The 20,011-nt window shown below is 37.6% G+C and overlaps 1 protein-coding gene across 1 annotated transcript; it reads left to right on the top strand.

Moving 5' to 3' along the window:
* Window positions 1-12,837: 12,837 nt before the first annotated feature.
* On the top strand, window positions 12,838-17,007 carry LOC148868641 (alanine--glyoxylate aminotransferase 2 homolog 3, mitochondrial-like). The gene is made up of 9 exons (XM_088968259.1): window positions 12,838-13,250; window positions 13,645-13,875; window positions 13,949-14,119; window positions 15,081-15,224; window positions 15,350-15,529; window positions 15,716-15,941; window positions 16,178-16,291; window positions 16,370-16,456; window positions 16,814-17,007. The coding sequence occupies exons 1-9, from the start codon at window positions 13,017-13,019 to the stop codon at window positions 16,855-16,857; spliced, it is 1,431 nt and encodes a 476-aa protein (XP_088824385.1). The 5' UTR covers window positions 12,838-13,016; the 3' UTR covers window positions 16,858-17,007.
* Window positions 17,008-20,011: the final 3,004 nt, after the last annotated feature.

The following is a 20,011-nucleotide window of genomic DNA, read 5'->3' as shown; positions in this document are numbered from 1 at the left end:
ATAGATATGTATCCTCCAGCTTCTCTATACAGCAAAACAACCACTTTACATTTTTGATAAGGTCTGGCTCGTATTTGCCAAGGATGAGGCCTGATTTTTGGCAGGGGTGGACTGTGATATGGACCTAATCTGGGATTTTACAATCTCAACAAGAAATTGCCCTTTGGGCTCAGTTTGGAAGGAGTATAAATATAAAATACATTATTTTACAATCTACATATTTGCATTTGTACTCCTTCCAAACTGAGCCTTGAGGGACCCTCTCATCATAAAGCTTATAATTTGAATAGAAGCTTTATTATCCTTCGTGCTTTCTAACAAACCCGTGGCTTGAAAAAGTTTTACTCAATTATTACTTTACTAGAATTTTTTTTTATCAAAGTCTTTTTATAGAAAATATTATAATAATTGTTTTAACAAATTCGGATTATGTAAAAAACCGTGTGAGGCAGATGTTGGCTGAGATTGAAATAAAAAGCAGTATTTTGAGTTCTAACATAAGAGTCAAAGAGCACATATCACAGTGACCATTATGGCCTTACTCCTCACTCTAACATATTCTTTTGGCATAAATACCAATAAAAAGGTTTTTAATTATGAAAATGAATAGTAATTATTAAAATTAATAATTTATATTTTATTTTTCCCATTTAGTTTACTCCCTACTGAAGTTTTTTTTTACGCCTAACACTATGAAGTTAGATTTCATGTGAAATGACATAAGAATGATTTAACTTTTGACACAAAAATGATTTGGACAATTACACCTGGTATCTTGACAATATAATTTTATATGGGCACACCACAGCTGATTTAATTTAATTTGAAATGATCACACCACACTTTGCATCCTGACGTGTACATAGGGTTTTGATGGAAACGTGAAGAATGCTTTATTATTTGAGGTAATGCTACAAACAAATGATAGGTAGACCCAAATTTGATTTATCTATATTTGAAATTTAATAGTATCTTATATATTCTAAAATGTAATTGTCCACATCAACCCTACTCTCTCTTGTTTCTTTGTCCCTTTAGAATTTTGTAGTTTTTTAATTAAAAATAAATAAATATAAGCTACTCACAACCATTTCAATTCCCTTTTTATCATGAAACCTGTAATCACTGCCCTATAAGATATGGTTATCTTCTAACACCAGCCCCATGCGATTTCTTAATTACACAAAGGTTTTGTTTGCTTTTTGGGAAGTTATTTACATAGTTAAATGCACTTACTCAGATACATATATTTACTCATATTCTTATATTTCCCAAGTAAATAAAACAATACCCATTTTAATCATAAAAATCCATTATTCAAATGGGTACTTTTATCCCATCCAAGTGTTGGCAACTCCCCCCTGACACACACACCCCAACCCCACCCCACACCCCATATACACCCACCCATCCAAGGTGGAAAAATTAATTATCCACCAGAATAAATAAATATTCCACAAATCTCACATAAATATAAATATAAAGAAAAAACATAAATATCTTGATTAATGAGAACCAAGGCCGACCATACGACCATAAGCCACATCTGAGTTCTTCCTCCCAAATCTATAATTAGGGATTATGATCAATGTTAACTTAAATAGCTTTTAAGTAGCTTCTTCTCACCTTAGAAATCCTCGCAGGGCATTAATTCTTATGATCATTAATGTTGCTGAAGCAACAGTTGTTTTTTTGAAGGCAAAAGCAACAGTTGTTTTGTTAAAAAAAAAAAAAACAAACAAATCAAAATTACTGATTTTGATTTTGAAATCCGTAGTTTTATGTCATTAAGAAATTCCAACCGAGGCTCACAACACTACACTGGGAATTCACTATGCTGAAGCTGAAAGAGTGTTGGTAAGTAGTTAAACAACAAGTTACATGTGTGATAGTTTGTTAAGCCTATTGATCAAATAATACATTTCTTTTTGTATCCCACTATGTCACTGCTGACGTGTTTGTGAGTGCGACCATCCAAATGAATAATATAATAGGCTATAGTTGGGAATAAAACTCTTCTCTCACCGTCTCATCTGACCTGACTAATGACTAACCCACGCATATCATTACTTATTAGCATGATTCTGATTTTTCAGGACGGGTTCGACTATGATATGTAAAAATATGATATATGAAAAACTTCTATCCAACCCATTGAAATCATAAACGTGATAGCCAATCACCTATTATTTATAAAATTTATGATAAATTTTCTGCATCATAGATTTTTAGTATGAGGACAGAAGGATAATGGTGTATTGATATAGTGTCAATGCTACGTGGTGTGATTTACATTGGATACGCTCCTACCCATGTGTTGTTGTGTCAGGATTCAGGAATAGGTAATTCGGTGGTGCGTAAGCAGATACGTCAACCGTGCATACAAGACAAACACAACTTGGACATCTGAACTGAGGAGTGGGACACTATATCGAACTGTCAAGCGTCAACAATAGGAGTAGGCATCAACATTTTACAATTAATTCCGCCTTCCTTTCCTGGACTCACTGACTTCTGAATGAGCTGAGACTCGGCTACCCCCTCCGGGAAAAAATTGGTTGTCTTATCCAGATGGGTTATACATCTACAGGTTATAACGCGGACTGCACTTTCATTCGTGTTGTAACATGTAGATGGGTTTAAGTGATGTATAAAAATGTAACGGGCGGGAGTTATATTCCCGTATTTATTTTTTCAATATTTTCAATCAAAGAAAAAAAAATAAAAACTTTAAACTTACTAGCCGAGCTTTGGCGTTGAGGAAGTGTTCCAACTTCACAAAAGTACAAGTGGCTTAGTATGAATCCTAAAATTTACTCGATATTAATCAGACCGTCTTAGCTAATATAAAACCAATTTGACAAAAAATGAGAGGTTAGTATAATTTTGTAGTTCACTTATAACTTAAATGTTAGGTTCGTTATCTAAAGCTTGTAGAAATACAAATGAATTAGTGTGTACTGTAATAAATTCATACGTATTAATCAGACTGTATTATTCAATGTAAAGTTAAGTTAAAAAAGTTATTACACTAATTCGATATGCTCATTACTTAAATTGCTTAGGATCCGTTTGGTTCATAGATGGAATTGGTTTCAAAATTGGATTTGGAGTGGTTCCTATGGTCCATTTAGACCTACCAAATGGGCCGTGTTAGGCTGGCACGGGACGATCTACGTGTGGCCTACGCAAAGTGCACAACCATTTTGGGTTATGCCTCCCTCCTTTGGGATAATTTGGGGGGTCGACGCAGCATGGCCCGTAACCCAAGTTTACATGGGTCCATGCCGTGTTGTTGGTTGGGTTGGTCCATGGGCCAAGCCGCAAACCAGGCCAAGTTATGAGAGGTCCATTTTAAAAAATTAGAAAAAAAAGTTTAAAATTTTATTTTATATGATTTTTTACGTAAATAATTGTTTATATATACAATGATTAAATAAGATAGTATAATAAAATTGTAAACAAAATTATATATTATATATTATTATATAATTATCATATATAAATATATATTTGTTGATGTAGCACGATATAGTTGCTCCCTGTTGGAGGTGATATGGCTTTCAGTCGGACGACAGACTAGGTTGATCTGCAAGAGGAGGATCAGAGAACCCGGGGTGGCTAACCCGGCAAGGTCGCTCCGATGCTTAAGTTAGCAAACTTGTTGCGAGTTGAAAATTGCTGAGAATATTGAGAGCTAGAGAGCAGAGAAATCACACATACCTTGAACCATCGAGGGTGGAGCCTTTATATGGTTGAGTCCTTGCGGGTTTTGCGGATCGGTTCTGGGATCTTCGTCACGATGGAATCCGTTTCCGCGTTAGTTGGAAGATAACGTTGCCAACCGATAAGACTTATCAATTCCACCCAAATCGAGGGAGGAGATAATGCTAGATGTTACATAGTATGATCCCGTGAGGTTTGGAATCCGTTGAAGGGATTTCCAGGATCACCACGTAATAGTCTCGAGTCGGTATCCCCGAGCTGATGCCTTTAAGTTTTAAACTGGGTTGAATGCTGAAGTGCCTTGAGATCGAGGTAATCCTGTTGCGATCTCGTTCCGAGGTGACCTTGTCACGAGGTCACTTCATCCCGAGGTGGTTGTATTCGAACTCGATCTGTTGCAGACTGGTCATATTAAACTGAGTTATCGTCTCTTGGTCAGGTCGTGTACAAGTGTCATACTTTTACTAGGTTGGGCCAAATCACTTTCATCGTTTATATATATAGATTGTGTTGGGCCATGCCCACACGTGGGCAATATAAACTATAATGTTACACGAGAATCCAACAGTTGCACTGTTGTACTGCTATGGTCGCCATCCAAGAGTTGCACTCCTAACGAGAACTCCTATGACGAAACAACACGACAAGAAGAATTGTACTATAGATTTTGACTGAAAAACTGCCCCTGAAAAAGTTGGATACAAATTGCCTCCTGCTGCGTTTTTGTTCAAGATAGTTGGCATTTTTTATCAGACTGAAATTTACTCCATTAATAGAGGTGGGAAAATAGTGTCCATCAGATCTCCCACCGGTTACAAGATGGATCCAATGAGAGCGCTGCTCTTATATCTTATCAGTAATTAAACACACTTCTGGGACCGTTCATTAATAACAGCTGAAGTGCCCGAATTGAGTGATTTGTTTTGTTTTCTAGTGGATTAAATAATAAAACATTGCAGCTTTGAGCCATTAAGCTTCCAACCAACGTTTTAAAAAACGATTCGAAAATAGAATCGTTCTGGACATCAGTTTTTGGGTTAACGGTCTGATCATTCGATTAGAATAAATAGCCGTGATAATAAAATTAAAAAATAAAAAAATGATCAAAAACTATTAAATGGTTATGAATCAACGGCGGTTTGAAAACAACTCCTTTAATAACTTATTAAATAAAAGGACAAAGCGATAATTCATTCAATCCAGCCACATCTCAATCCAACTTAACCCCACATGTATTGGAGTATTCCACTGGCTCAAGCGACAAATCATTCAACTCGACTGGCGATTTCATTCGAGATTTGCCGTGTTTTATTTCACTGGCTCATCTCAAACCTGCATGTATTAAAGTTTTCCTTAATGCCCGTTTGGAAGGGTTGAACTGAACATTCAATTAATCTGGTTCAGCTGTTTTAATTTGAGGCACTAGCTAGGAATAAATTAATATATAAAGAGGCTGCATGAGACGGATAAGTGAGAAAATGAATGACTAATTGTTGATTTTGGTTTTTTGGATTTTAATGCCTGTTTGAATGTGTCAATGAATCAAGTTAGCTAAGGCCCCATTTGGCGTATTTATTTGTGTAGGCTGTCAGTTGTTTAGAAGTTCGACAATGCATATTTTGATCTTTTCATATTTAATTGTCAAAAAATGCTCGTTTTGGGTTATTTATGAGAAGTTCCAAATAGAGTTTTTCGACTTTTTTTTATCACATCTTCATGTGAAAAGATGCATGAAAAGACACATTTTAATCAGACAATTTTCAGACTGCTAAGACCACATCTTCATGCAAAAAGATGTACAACTCAACCCCACAATGATTATTAATTAGTAACCCAAAAAATGCTCGTTTTGGGTTATTTATGAGAAGTTCCAAATAGAGTTTCTCGACTTTTTTTTATCACATCTTCATGTGAAAAGATGCATGAAAAGACACATTTTAACCAGACAATTTTCAGACTGCTAAGACCACATCTTCATGCAAAAAGATGTACAACTCAACCCCACAATGATTATTAATTAGTAATCCAAAAAATGCTCGTTTTGGGTTATTTATGAGAAGTTCCAAATAGAGTTTCTCGACTTTTTTTTATCACATCTTCATGTGAAAAGATGCATGAAAAGACACATTTTAACCAGACAATTTTCAGACTGCTAAGACCACATCTTCATGCAAAAAGATGTACAACTCAACCCCACAATGATTATTAATTAGTAACCTTTGTATAAATCCTATTTTTAGGTGATACCATTTTTTTACAGATTGGAAATTAATACCGAGTTTGGAAAGAGTATAAAAGCAAATATATACTGTACAAATACATACAAAATAATGTAAAATATAACGTTTTGCACTATACATATTTACATTTATACTCTATCCAAACTAAGCCTAAGACGTTATTGTTCCTATACACAATTGCACATTAAAGCTGAAGTGAACAGCAGGACCGATACCCTTAGAAAGCTGTTCTCACAGCTATGAGTAACGGGCTACTATGTTTTGCATGAATGTGGATCTCACTTTTATGCAATAATAGCATGTTAGGCTTGTATTAGTTAGGTACAGGGGTGCAAATTGGGCAAATTAGGGTTGAGGCTTTGTCAAATTTTGAGTGAATAATCCAACGCCAAATCTGAGTTGAAAACATTGTAAAATGTTTACTTAGGCCATGCTTTTCCAAAAAAAATGTGCTTATTTGGGCTGGGACCACACCATTAAGTATTTATTGGTGTTTGGGAAATAAGCCAGAAATAAATGCTTATTTTAAAAATAAAGACTTGGTTTTTAAGTCTAAATTTCCCATTTTTTTAAAGTTTTCATGCAATAAACACTTATTCAATTTTTTCTCTCAAAATTGTCCCTAGTACAATTTTAGAATACCAACTATACCCTTTCAATATTGTTACTTTTATGAAAGTACTTTTATATGAAAACACTTTTATAAAAGTACTTTTACAAAGGCACTTTTATAAAAATATTTTTATGAAAGTACTTTTATGAAAGCATTTTTATAAAAGTACTTTACATGAAAACACTTATAAAGTACTTTTATGAGAATACTTTTACAAAAGTACTTTTATAAGAGTATTTTTATGAAAGTACTTTTATAAAAGAATAAAAAATACTTTTATAAAAGCACTTTTACGAAAGTACTTTACAAAAGCACTTTTATGAAAATACTTTTACAAAAGAACTTTTATGAAAGTACTTTTATAAAAGCATTTCTATCGAAGTACTTTTATTCATTCACTTTGGATTGGATGTTTTAAAAATTTGAAAGAAAATGAAGGACAAAAGAATCATAAATGCTTATTTAAGTGCTTATTGGAGAAAAAAACCACCAAATGTCCAATATAAACTAAGTACTTATTTTTTAAAATAAACACATAAAAAAGCTAGGTATTAAATACAAATAAGTACTTATTTAAATAAACACTTATTCAATAAAAACTTATTTTTAGCATAAACGCTCTCAAACATTAATCTAACCCCAATTACACACCTAAATAGTAATATAATCAGGTGTACATTTTGTAAGCAACGGAAGCAGAATCTAGCCATAGATCTGATGGAAGGTCCGGTTGCCGCATCATTCCTCAGGAATAGAGGAGCTTCCTTAATTTCCCCTAACAGAACCTTTTCTTTTTTATCAAAATAGAGCCCGCCGTGAATGTGGCATTTTCTGTAGCCTGTAGGTGATACCTTATTTCCATTTCCATCACATGAGAAGATAATTTGACATTGATTGAGACTCTCCAAGCCTCCATCATATAATAAAGGGCAGGAATTTGCTACATTCAACAATTAACAAGAATTCAGACCGGATCCAACCAGGATGAGGAACACATGACATGGGGCCTTTTTGGGTAAGATTCCACATGTGGGATAATAGATATCAATACCATAGATCAGGTATCTTAATTTAGACCATCAAATTTATGCATAATTGTGAGAGTTTTCAATGCTTTTCTTCTTTTTTTTAATTTTTTGTTATACGAGTTTTAATGAGTTTTAAGTAGAAAAATTCACCACAAATCAATTATTTGCTCCAAAACACACAGTTTTGTATAGGTATATATCTTCAAGTGAGACTGATTTAATGATAGGCCTTGATCATCTCAATTAAGACAGCTGGCAAGTTTTAGGTTCAATGTTTTATTGATCAAAGCGACAAATAGGAAACTGAACGGGTTGTCGTGTCATAAGGTAAGCAAAGCATTGTAAGTACATTCAATGATCATTAAATTTTTTTTTGACACTTGTTCCTTAAAACTCCTAGCCTGCTCTTAAAAAATATTAAAAACAACTTTTGACCGTTATCAGTATTTATTTTTCATAGAACGTACTTACTATTTTGTAATTACTACATCCCGTCCCGTTTGTTTGTGTTACAACATCCTGACTCCTGAGCTGTTGGTTGCCAACGTTTTCTCAACAATTCAAAGTCCAAATCCCCTCGCCCCTTAATCTTAGTAATGTGTGATAAAGACCTCCCTAAACCTTTTATTTCCCAAGAAATACCCGATGAGAGAATGTATTAAATTGTCAAAATACCCACCTGATTTTTTTAATTATCTTTTGCTTACTCTTTTCTCTTAAACCCTAACTGATCCAAAAATACATCAAATTTTTTATTTTTATTTTTTTTTAAATGAAACCAGTTAAAATAATAAAAATCATTTCATTCACATAAAAAAAAACAAGTTTCTATAATTTCTTGTTTTATTTCACTAATATGAATGCCTCTCTTCATCTTAAAATATAAAAATTATTCATTCATCTCTTAAATAAATTAAGAAAATCAAACGAAACCTTAAATTTATACCTATCATATAGCAACTTCTACAATTTTATTTTGAATCCAATCAGAAATCTGCAAAGATCTATTAGGGCAACTGAAAGAATTTGAATATTACATATAGAAAACTTATTGATTTATAAATCATTGAAATAAATAAAAAAAAAAGGTAATTTGAAGATTTCAAAAATTAAATAACTGAATCATAATCTTTTTCGAAATTATTAACTGACAAAACTTTAATGGAGGGCGGTATTTATTGCAAAGTGAAGTTAAAGGAAATGTTTGTTATAAATGAAATTTCAGGAGATAATTGTCACTGACCTTATAACACAGAAGGGGTTTGTAATTTACCCCAAAAATATTTTTAGACATTATCTGATATGAGCCGAACAACAGATTGATATTGACAACAAATTAATGCAAAGGAAAGGTATAAATGAATTAAAGTGGGAACAGTTTAAAGTACAAAGGGTTGGTCAGAATTCAGAAACAGTGAGACAGATAATAGTCGAGTCCCGACTCCCGAGTGTCGTAGTAGCAAGGTAATATCGGCATATGGCAGTTCGGTATTGTAGTTCAGAAATTGGGATTTCTCCTTTGTCCTTTGTTTTAAGATAAAAAATTGATTAAATAAGTTAGCTTTGGAACCTTATGCTTGGGAGCTTTATATTGATAAGGAGATTTAGCTTTGTAACCTTATGCTTGGGAGCTTTATATTGATAAGGAGATGGCTGACAGCGGGGACCAAAATGATCATATATATTCTCTGTAGTATGTAGACGTTTCTTGTGTTAAGTTGCAGATTGCTAGTGTCATCGCCTCATTGGACTGGAGTACTGTGAGTTAAGAGTCTAGAAATGCAGACTTGTTCAGAAATTGCAAACCCAATAGATAAGCAAGCACTGTATAGAAAGGCATTTTTCTCCAATCAATGAGTTTCATAGCAACCACGAGTGACAACCATCTCTGCTCATTATTGCTTATATTATATTTATGTTTGGTAGATCGAATTGCTAACATCACTTCACAAAACAAAATTATTGACACATCGAGCAAAGAACATAACCACAAATTCAGGGGAGGTTCATTGTGTATCTCCCCACCTCCGCCCATGGAATCATTAGGCGTTATTCTCTTGTCTAAGTGTTAGAAAGATGTCACTTCCTTCTGATAATCAGCATATTTAAAATAAAATGCCCTAAGAATATGTTTTTTGGGTAAAGTAACGCTGCCATCACTTTCAATTCCGCATTCTTTGTATTGCCTTGTATGTTTTACCCATTGGTTGGTACTCCACTTTGTTTTTGCAGGACTGCTAGTGAAAGTAGAAAACCATTGAACTTGGCTTTTATTTATCCAAGTGTTTCATACATTTACAAATTTATTCAAAGGGAGAGTTTCAATTTCATACCACCCTCTCGCCAATTCACAAACTTTTCATTTAATATCCTACTTATTTGATTTTTGGAAATTTATAATTTGCTCCATTTCATAAATTTTTATTAGTTTTCTGATTTTATTTATAAAACTCCCACCTATCATTTGATACCTGATGAAGGGTGATTTGGCACAACCTAGTAAGAAGGGGATACGCAGACGCGATCTGCTCGAGGGATGACAACTCAGTTGAACGAATCCATTTTGCAACATTCGGAGCTCGAGTATTCTGCCACCTCGGCCTAAAAAACCATCTTGGCGTAGAGACACCTCGATACCCATTCCAGTTCGGGACTAACGAATCAAAGTGTCAGTTTGGAACTAAAGAGCCGAAACGCCACATAATCTACTCCAAAGGCCTTCCCAACGGACCCCGAATTTCTCAGGGTCACGATGAGGCTCGTCCTAGCTCCGTATGAATCGAGGATAAACGATAAACCTTATCAACATATTGCTCTCCTTCAAAAACAGAACAAACCTTATCTGCACAGCCCAGAGATCCCAGAGCTCTTTCGTAAGGTCCACGGCTACTCCATTATATAAGGACATGAAACTTCAAGGCAAAGGCACGCGTGATTACTTTGCTCACTAGCATTCGAACACTCAAATATTCAGTTCGCATTCATAGCATAAGTACTGACTTAAGCATCGGAGCGACCTCGCCGGATTAGCTACCCTGGTTTCTCTAATCCACGACTTTGCAGATCGGTCCAGCTCGCCGCTCAGTCGAAGTTCGAATCATTTTCCAACTAGGAGTATCTAGATCGTGCACCATCAATACCTCTTGTCAATGACGAATCTATATAGAAGCTAGTGTAAGCAATTGCCCCCAATTGGATTTGAAATTATTTTATATGCAAATGAAAAAATTTAATTTTTTTCTTTACAATTGCCCCTAATCAAATAAAATTTGACTTCTTAAAGGATGACCTTTTTTCATAGTTTTAAAAGGCCTAATAGAAAAGGCCACATGTGTGCCCCCACTCACCAAAGGTCTTGGATCCGCCATTGCCCTTGTATTTTGATAGATTAGATTCTGTTACCGCTGTTTGGGGGGGGGGGAGGGAGAATTAAGAAGAAACCCCTTTTTTCCATAATAAAGGTGGAGAAGTATATTTGTTTTTATGTCTCTATTTTTCCCTCTACACTTTTTTGGACCATTTACTTTACACCCCTATATATAATTTCACATATTTATTAAAGCATATGCTTTATCTGAATATTATTAAAACAGCCTCTATATAGTTTGCAACCACTTTACTTCATTGATCTTTATGTTAAAGAAGCATTTGTATTTCCATCTAGGAATGGTGATTTAACCTTTAAAACAAGTAGAAAATGTGAAAGTGCATAGGTGTAGGGTTTTTAATTCCAATTGTACATATAGTAGTTTCTATATCAATCTTATAGAAACAAAACCCTCCTCCATATTATAACTTGGACGGTAAAAAGTTTGGAGTGCATGCAATACATGAGCTGCTAGTTAGGGGTGGGTGCTTTTTGGAATATAAAAAAAAAAAAAAAACACACTATGGACCCATGCCCTTTTACATTTTCTACTCATTCTAAGAGGTAATGTGTCCATTTCCAAATAGAAATACAAGTGGTTCATAAAGAAGGGTGTAAAGCAATTGCAAACTATAGGGGGTGTTTAAGTAAATTAATCTTTTTTTTTCCACAAATTGCACATTGTATGTGGTTAATACGAAAAAATTAAGATTTAATCGGAACGTTTAGAAGGCTTAGGGCTGTCAATGGGTTGGGGTCCAAAACAATCCAATTATATAATAGGGTTTGGGTCTACATTAAGTTCCCAATTATAATTGTGTTGGGATCAAGAAGAAAGTTCTACACCTTCACTCAATTAGTTGTACTTTTAACAGTAATACAGGTATAGATATAGATGTCATGATAATCATAGAGATGGAACTATGCATTTTATAGACAGTATCCCTTGGTTGAGTTATTGCACAAGCAATGCTAAAAGCATACAAAATTATCCTTGGGTATGTATTGAAAATGCAACATACACTTTTCTAGAATATCATGCATTTATGCCATTACAAGTAATCCCTCACCACCCTTACCCTTACTGCAATTCTTTCTCTTTCTCATATTAAGTGCGAACCACGTCATGTTGCATTCTACCTTCTTGATAGACAAATATCCCTCCTTATACCTCCATTCTCTTTCATTTAAAATGGAGGCCACTTTGTTTTAATTCTCACAAACAAATAAAACAAACTCAAATCTAAATAAAAAAACAAACCAGAATTTACACTTGCCCTTTTATACTCTCATGCAATTACTCCCATAAAATAAAATTTGTATTGTAACCAAACACAGCTTTAGTTGTAAATAGAATTCACATCAACCGGCACCTCTCATGCTATGTGCTGTGAAGCGCCTCAAATCCAAATCCAAATCCAAATCCGATACCCTCAAGGGTGATCTTTGATCATTCCACAATTAGATAGAATATAATATAGATACACTCTTATCCGATCTGATGTGATAAAGTTCAAACATTTACGGTTATTTGGAATTTATATTTTTGATCGAAGGTAATAGGCTTTCAAAAGAAAAAAAGAAAAGAAAAAGGTAATCAAGAGAGTTTACTTTAGTTCATCATAGAAATTGCCTAACTATCATTCAATATCAGATTTCAATCGGAATTGATCCGAGTCCGATGAATAAAGGTTTATCCGATCGATCCGATCCATTTGCAGTCCTACCCGTAAAGTCGGACCAACAACCAAAGCTACCCGGGACTGAGGGCGACTTTGGTAATTTAACTGAGATAAATATAACGAAGTAACAGACAAAAACGGGACACGTGATATAGTTCTGTCTCTCTATATAAACCGTCCGTTTCCGCCTTGTTTGCTATACCAGTCTCTCCTGCTCATCTCCATCTCTCTGCTTCTCTTGAAACGCCTTTGTATTTTGGGGGTTCTTTTCTCAGTACCGGGAAACAGGAGAACAGTGAGAAGAGAAGAGCCGGGAAGCAGGAGAGCAGTGAGAAGAGGAAAGGGGGGCGAACATCGAAGATGAAGAGAGTTTTCACAAGGGCATTACTGCGAAAAGATTTCTGTTCGAGGCGTCATTGCTTCTCTCAGTTGGCCAGAAGCGAAGCGACTCTTGAGGAAAGCGTCGATGTTCTCCCCAAACTGCCCCCCTTCGATTACACTCCTCCTCCGTATACCGGACCACGAGCGGCCGAGATCTTGCAGAAGAGGAAGGAGTATCTCAGCCCTTCCATGTTTTACTTCTATAAGAAACCTGTATGCTTTTGCATCTCCCTTCTAAACGTTAATCTTTGCCTCTCCTCTCTTTAGATCAAATTCGTGCATTTACATTTTGGTGCTTCGTCTTGCTTCAATTTTTTTTTGGATTTTCGGACGTGCTGTGCTCTCGTTCTGATTCTTCTTTGAATTGCTTTCTCGTTCTGTTATTTATTATTTTTTGTATTGTAGAAAAATTCTTAATACAGTAGCACTCTTTATTTTGTTTTTAATATTTATTTAAATCTTTTCTATCTTTTTTCCTCTTTGAAACTTTCTGTAATTTACCAAAAAAATTTTCGTATATATCATCTCTTGAATTCTTGATCTATTTCCATAGCCCCCTGTACATTATACACATTGATGGATCCTCATATCATTCGTAATTCCACAGTTGAACGTGGTAGATGGGAAGATGCAATACTTGTTCGATGAGGACGGCCGTCGATACCTTGACGGATTCGGGGGGATCGCTACCGTATGCTGCGGGCACTGCCACCCCGATGTGGTTGAAGCGATTGTGAACCAGACGAAGCGCTTACAGCACTCTACCGTCTTGTATCTAAACAACGCAATAGCAGACTTTGCCGAGGCTCTCGCGTCAAAATTGCCAGGAGATCTGAAGGTATTTTGTTCGATTACGGCATGTCGTGTGTCGTTCGGTGTTTATTAATTTTGGAATCTGGGGGAATTTGCAGGTTGTTTTCTTCACGAATTCTGGGACTGAAGCAAACGAACTAGCGATGATGATCGCGCGATTGTACACCAGTTGCCATGATATTATATCTCTCAGGAACGCATACCATGGCAATGCTGCTGGGACTATGGGAGCTACTGCACAATGTAACTGGAAATTCAATGTCCCTCAAGTGAGTTTTCTGTTTCTATGTCTCACGTTTTTCATTTGTGGCGATTATTTTTTATTTATTAATCTTAAAAAATAATACACTCACATCCTATCATGCATTGGTAACATCTTTCATATAATTACTTATAATTCACGGGAGATGTGAGGAGCAGATCCCATCACCCTTACGAACTTCGTTCGATTGCTCTTGGTTGAGTTGGTTCAAAGTTCAATTACATTCCTTCCGACATGGAGGGAGGCAGCCAGGGTGGGAAAAGACCATCTGTCACTGCCAGTCTCAAACTCTGGCACGTAACCATACTGTCACGTGAAGTTTAAGAAAAAGGGCCACATGGCTATTGACAGACAAGACAAGGGCCTACTCACTATTGTCACTCATTCATGGGTCTCACTGCATACCTCAACAAAATCGACGGCTGATTGAGCCGGTATTCTGGCCAGTCGACTTCCTTCCGACATGGAGGGAGGCAGCCAGGGTGGGAAAAGACCATCTTTCATTGCCAGTCTGAAACTCTGCCACGTAACCATACTGTCACGTGAAGTTTAAGAAAAAGGGCCACATGGCTATTGACTGACAAGGGCCTACTCACTATTGTCACTCATTCATGGGCCCCACTGCATACCTCAACAAAATCGACGGCTGATTGAGCCGGTATTCTGGCCAGTCGACTTCCCGACCCCTGCGGTTTTCGTCTTGGAACAGCTTAACTAGGATGTTTGATGCAAAGACCGGAACTGCCTAACTTGGTTTCTACTTCTTATTTCAGCTGGCTAGGTTTCGCATTATGTTTTAATCACAGCCCAATAATCACTAGCCCACCCAAGTCCTAGTTCAGTTGAGTAGGTTCTTGGGTAGTCAAGCCTAATTCGTAATTGCCTTTGTTGGGACCGAAGTACTAGGAAGAATGAATTGGAAGCTTCTTTTTTCGTAATCTTCGTGCCTAATTACATTCTTTCAACAGGTTGGTGTTCACCATGCTTTGAACCCAGATCCGTACAGGGGTGTCTTTGGTTCAGATGGAGAAAAATATGCAAGGGATGTTCAAGATATACTGGAGTTTGGGACATGCGGCCGTGTTGCTGGTTTCATTTCTGAAGCCATACAGGTAGCATTTCTACGTTTTTGCCTCCTCTCCCCCACCTAAATGTAAATGGGTTTCATGAATGATTAGAAATTTTCATGTATTTTCTGGTGTCATTTTTCAAGTGGGTCTCCATGATTTTTTTACAGGGTGTGGGTGGAATTTTGGAACTGGCACCAGGTTACTTGCCTGCCGTGTACAGCAGCATAAGGAAAGCTGGGGGTCTTTGTATTGCTGATGAGGTCCAGACGGGTTTTGCTCGCGCAGGAACTCATTTTTGGGGATTTGAAGCCCATGGAGTTGTGCCTGACATAGTGACAATGGCCAAGGTGAATTTTTGCAACTTCCATTCTAATTTTCTGGCCACAATTTCTCTTTGCTGCATCCCGGAGTAGCGTGCCCCTAAATTTCAATGGAACTTAAAATTTTTCCTTGTTGGAGATCTTACCAGAAAAAAGTCTACAGTTTATATGTATTCTCCCTGATTAGAATATATGATTTTGTAATGACTTCAGGGCATTGGAAACGGTATTCCCATTGGCGCGGTGGTAACCACTCCTGAGATTGCACAGGTCCTGACTCACCGCAGTTACTTTAATACCTTTGGTGGGAATCCCGTATGTACTGCTGGAGGGCTTGCCGTTCTGAAAGTGATTGAGAAAGAGAAGCTTCAGCAGAATGCATTTTTAGTGGGGTCTCATCTGAAAGAGCGCCTTACAGCCCTCAAGGACAAGTATGAAAGTAAGTTACTGTGCCCTGTCCTGGTATGCTTAGATTTTAGAACTCTCCTAAGATTATGCAACTACATGCAAATTTTCAAATGTATAAAAGCCATAATTGATGTTTCATCGTATTGTCTAAATGAGGCATAAGAAGATTTGTACTGCAAATAAATGCAAATTTTGCTTCAGGTAGAGGAAGGGGATCATTGTTACAAAATAAACACATGTAAATCTGAACAGATTTGGTCTCTGCAGTTATTGGTGATGTAAGAGGAAGGGGTTTGATGCTTGGAGTTGAACTGGTCAAAGATCGCAAATTGAAAACTCCAGCAAAGGATGAAACTTTGCATGTCATGGACCAGATGAAAGGTTACATCCTCTCTTTCTCTGTCTGTCATCATTATTAACTTGTGTTCTTTCTTACCAATCTGAAAGTTAATTTTATAGAGATGGGAGTGCTGATTGGAAAAGGCGGGTTCTATGGCAATGTGTTCAGAATTACACCTCCCCTCTGCTTCACCAAGGAGGATGCAGGTCAATACTTACCTTGAGATAAGCACTTTTTGATTTATTTTCTTCTTTTTGTTTTCTTCTCCTCGAGGCTCCACATACACGTGATACCAACACATGGACACATGAAGATTTGAATAGGAGTTCTTTGAACCATATTTTAGAGCTTAAACTGGGCCTCCATAGCTCATTAAATAAGCCCAATTTGGTATCCTCCTATCTCTTGGAGCGAGCCTCCAGTTCCAATGTGGGAGCTCCTTGGTAGGAAAAATTCGTCTTGTTCTCAGCTGGACCATCACTGTTCAGGTTACCTCTTTGTTATCTTTTTTAATTTTCTTTTTCATTAACCTGGTTTTTCTGTCTAAATTTCCATGGTTTCAGATTTCCTTGTGGATGTGATGGACTACACAATGTCGAAGATGTGAAGGGTTGCTGTTGTGGTGTATAATGGGTCATCTGCATAACTTCTTGCCCGTTAATCTATTTATGTACATGTTTTTCCAATGCAAATTATTAATGTATGTCGATATGATGAAATGCTTAAATATCATCATCAACGAGATGATGAGACACCACCTCGTTGTCTCTCTCTCTCTCTCCCTCGCCTGTTCGCTCCTATTGATATCAAGTACATATGCATTATTTGCATTGGAGACTGAGTGCCCCCTTTCAAGGTCTTTGCATATGATATGGGCAGCAGTTTTAATTCAGTTGTATATATATATATATATATAGACTTCAAATGCAAAGCAATTGGAATCCGCACAACTGTTACACACCCAGTCCTGTTGCTAGGATATAAGCTTATTTTGTATTCCTCCCTTTCCTATTGATCAGAAGCATCAAACAGTGCCACGCCAGTAGAAAGAGTTAAGCTCCTGTTGGGAAACTCGGTAGAAGTAATTTGCTGCTTCCGCCTTTCTAGGCTTCACAAGAGCCCCTCCCATATAGAATGCAAGATTTTCCTTCTCCCCCTTATAACTATAAGAAGGCACGACTGACTTACTGTGCGTGCTAGCGTGCATGGCAAAGATGATCTCTGATATCTAAGGCAATCCCTTTGTTAGTTTGCCCCATTGGCCTCCACCGTAAGAGTGGGCTAAAATAAACTGCGATGCTAGTGTTGAAGTGGACTCTGGTTGGGCTGGTATAGCCTATGTGGCAAGGGATCATAACAGGCCAGTGCTTGGGGCTCGGGGTATTCAAATCCGCTGCCAACCCATCCTCGATGCCAGAGGCCAGGCCCATTAGACTGAGTTGTTCTGAAGCTCTTAGGATTGGACTGGACAAAATTCTGACAGAGGCGTACTGCCTTTCAGCTTAAAGACGAGACCATACAGACTTACAGAGTTCTCTCCTCTCACAAGTCACAACCTTTGGTTTGATATTAGTAGCCTTACAAGGCGATGTTCCCAAGCTGTTTTTCAGCATTGTAGGCATTCTGCCAACAATTTGGCTCACCACATAGCCAAAGTGGAGTTCACATCTGCGCCTACAGTTAGGCGTGTCAATGGTATTGGAAAATCCGATTTTGAATTTGAGATTTCAGATAATTCGAATATCTAATCAGTTCAATTTGAATATTACCTTATTCAATTTGATAAATATCTGAATTTGATCGATTATTTAATTCTTATATATAATATATAAACTATTTAAATGTTTATATAATTTATATATATAATTAAATTATATAAATAATTTATATATTTATATGCATTAAATAAATAAAATAGTTATTTTATATATTTATTAATTATTTGAAATAATTAATTGGTCAAATTCAAATTGAACCGAATATTTGAATATTTTATCGAATTTAAATTTGAATTATTTTCAATATCCGTCAAATATTGAATCAAATTTGGATATCGAATTTTCTCAACACATCCCAAATTGTGTATTGGGAATATCTCCTGTACTTGCCATTGAGAGATACTCCCAATACACAATTGGGATGTACTGCGATGCATTTGCTGGGCACCCTCTATGGGGTGCAAATGTGAATTTGCCAAACCGGTCTTATCGTCCTAGGTGCAACCACATGGTGGATAGCCATTTTACTAGTCCTGCCTAACGTTGTGTTTAATAAATAAAGCCCTCTATTGTTATAATAAAAAAATATCATTCAGCTACTGGGTCATCGACAAGTAGGGGTGCAGCTTGGGCAGGCCTAGCCTGAGCTCGAACCTGGCCCAACTATACACATTCATACATACATATGTATACACAAATATATATATATATATATATATATACATTCTTTACATACATATTTACAAATATACACAAATATATGTATATTTTATAATTTAGAGTGGGTCCATCAACCAACCCAAGCCTGGGCCAGGACCGAGCCCAACCCGAGTGAATCAAATTACAATGCAGGCTAGGGTTAGGTTGGGAAGGTCAGGCTTGACCTCGGGCTCATGCCTTAAGCCCAAATTTTAGGGTCAGGCCCGAGTTGACCATAAACCCATCCCAACCCACCCAACTTGTACGCCTATCGGCAAGTCAATTTGGATTGAGACCGACCATTACCAAAATCAACCCATTGACATTGTAGCATTCAAACCTTTAGCCTTGACTTAGTATGGGGTGCCATGTATGGATTGGGTTTGGTTTTGATGTAACCGTTTTCGGCCACGTACCAATGTTTTGTGATGTAAATTTTTTTGGCAAAGTACCTCATTATTCGACCCGGTGGTGGCGTGCCTTAGTGACGAGTCACTTGGTGGCGAACTCCCTGGGGGAGAACTGCTTGGTGACGAACTGCCTTGGTGGCGAACTGCCTGGGGGCGAACTGCCTGGTGGCGAACTCCCTGGCTAGGGGCGAACTGCCTTGGCGGTGAACTGCCTGGGGGCGAACTGCCTGGTGGCGAACTCCCTGGCTAGGGGCGAACTGCCTTGGCGGTGAACTGCCTGGGGGCGAACTGCCTGGTGGCGAACTCCCTGGTGGCGAACTGCCTGGGGACAAACTGCCTTGGTGGCGAACTGCCTAGGGGCAAACTGCCTGGTGGTGAGCTCCCTGGTGGCGAACTACCTGGGGGCGAACTGCCTGGTGGCGAACTCCCTGGTGGAGAACTGCCTTGCGAACTCCCTACTAGGCGGTCGATGCCTTAGAGAATGTTGGAGCTCCCTGGTGTGGCGCAATCCGACTGCCCTCAGCATGAGGTGGTCTTCTTTCCTTTGTAGGCTGCGGGAGATGAGGGACCTGCGAGAACTTCATCTTTTCCTCCTCTTTGTAGGTGGCGGGAGCTGAGAGACCTGCGAGAACTCCATCTTTTCCTCCTCTTTGTAGGTGGCGGGAGCTAAGGGACCTCCAAGAACTCCACCTTTTCCTCCTCCTTGTAGGTGGCAGCAGCTGAGGGACCTCCGAGAACTCCATCTTTTCCTCCTCCTTGTAGGTGGCGGGAGCTGAGGGACCTCCGAGAACTCCATCTCTTCCTCCTCCTTCTAGGTGGCGGGAGCTGAGGGACTTCCGAGAACTGCATCTTTTCCTCCTCTTCGTAGGCGGCGGTAGCTGAGGGACCTGCGAGAACTGAATCAGAGGTCCCAGGGGTATTTTCCCGATGGGGG

Source organism: Nelumbo lutea, chromosome 2 (genome assembly GCF_056320005.1).
Source record: "Nelumbo lutea isolate HS-2025 chromosome 2, American lotus-T2T, whole genome shotgun sequence".
In the NCBI taxonomy this organism is placed as follows: Eukaryota; Viridiplantae; Streptophyta; class Magnoliopsida; order Proteales; family Nelumbonaceae; genus Nelumbo; species Nelumbo lutea.
Note: the sequence above shows the minus strand (reverse complement) of the source record. Positions and strands in the feature narration are given on the sequence as shown.

Bases quoted from the DNA above. Each gene is read 5' to 3' on its own strand.
- LOC148868641 (XM_088968259.1), top strand. From the start codon at position 13,017: ATGAAGAGAGTTTTCACAAGGGCATTACTGCGAAAAGATTTCTGTTCG. The intron at 15,530-15,715 runs GTGAATTTTTGC...TAATGACTTCAG, and splicing joins ACATAGTGACAATGGCCAAG to GGCATTGGAAACGGTATTCC. The intron at 16,457-16,813 runs GTCAATACTTAC...CCATGGTTTCAG, and splicing joins CTTCACCAAGGAGGATGCAG to ATTTCCTTGTGGATGTGATG.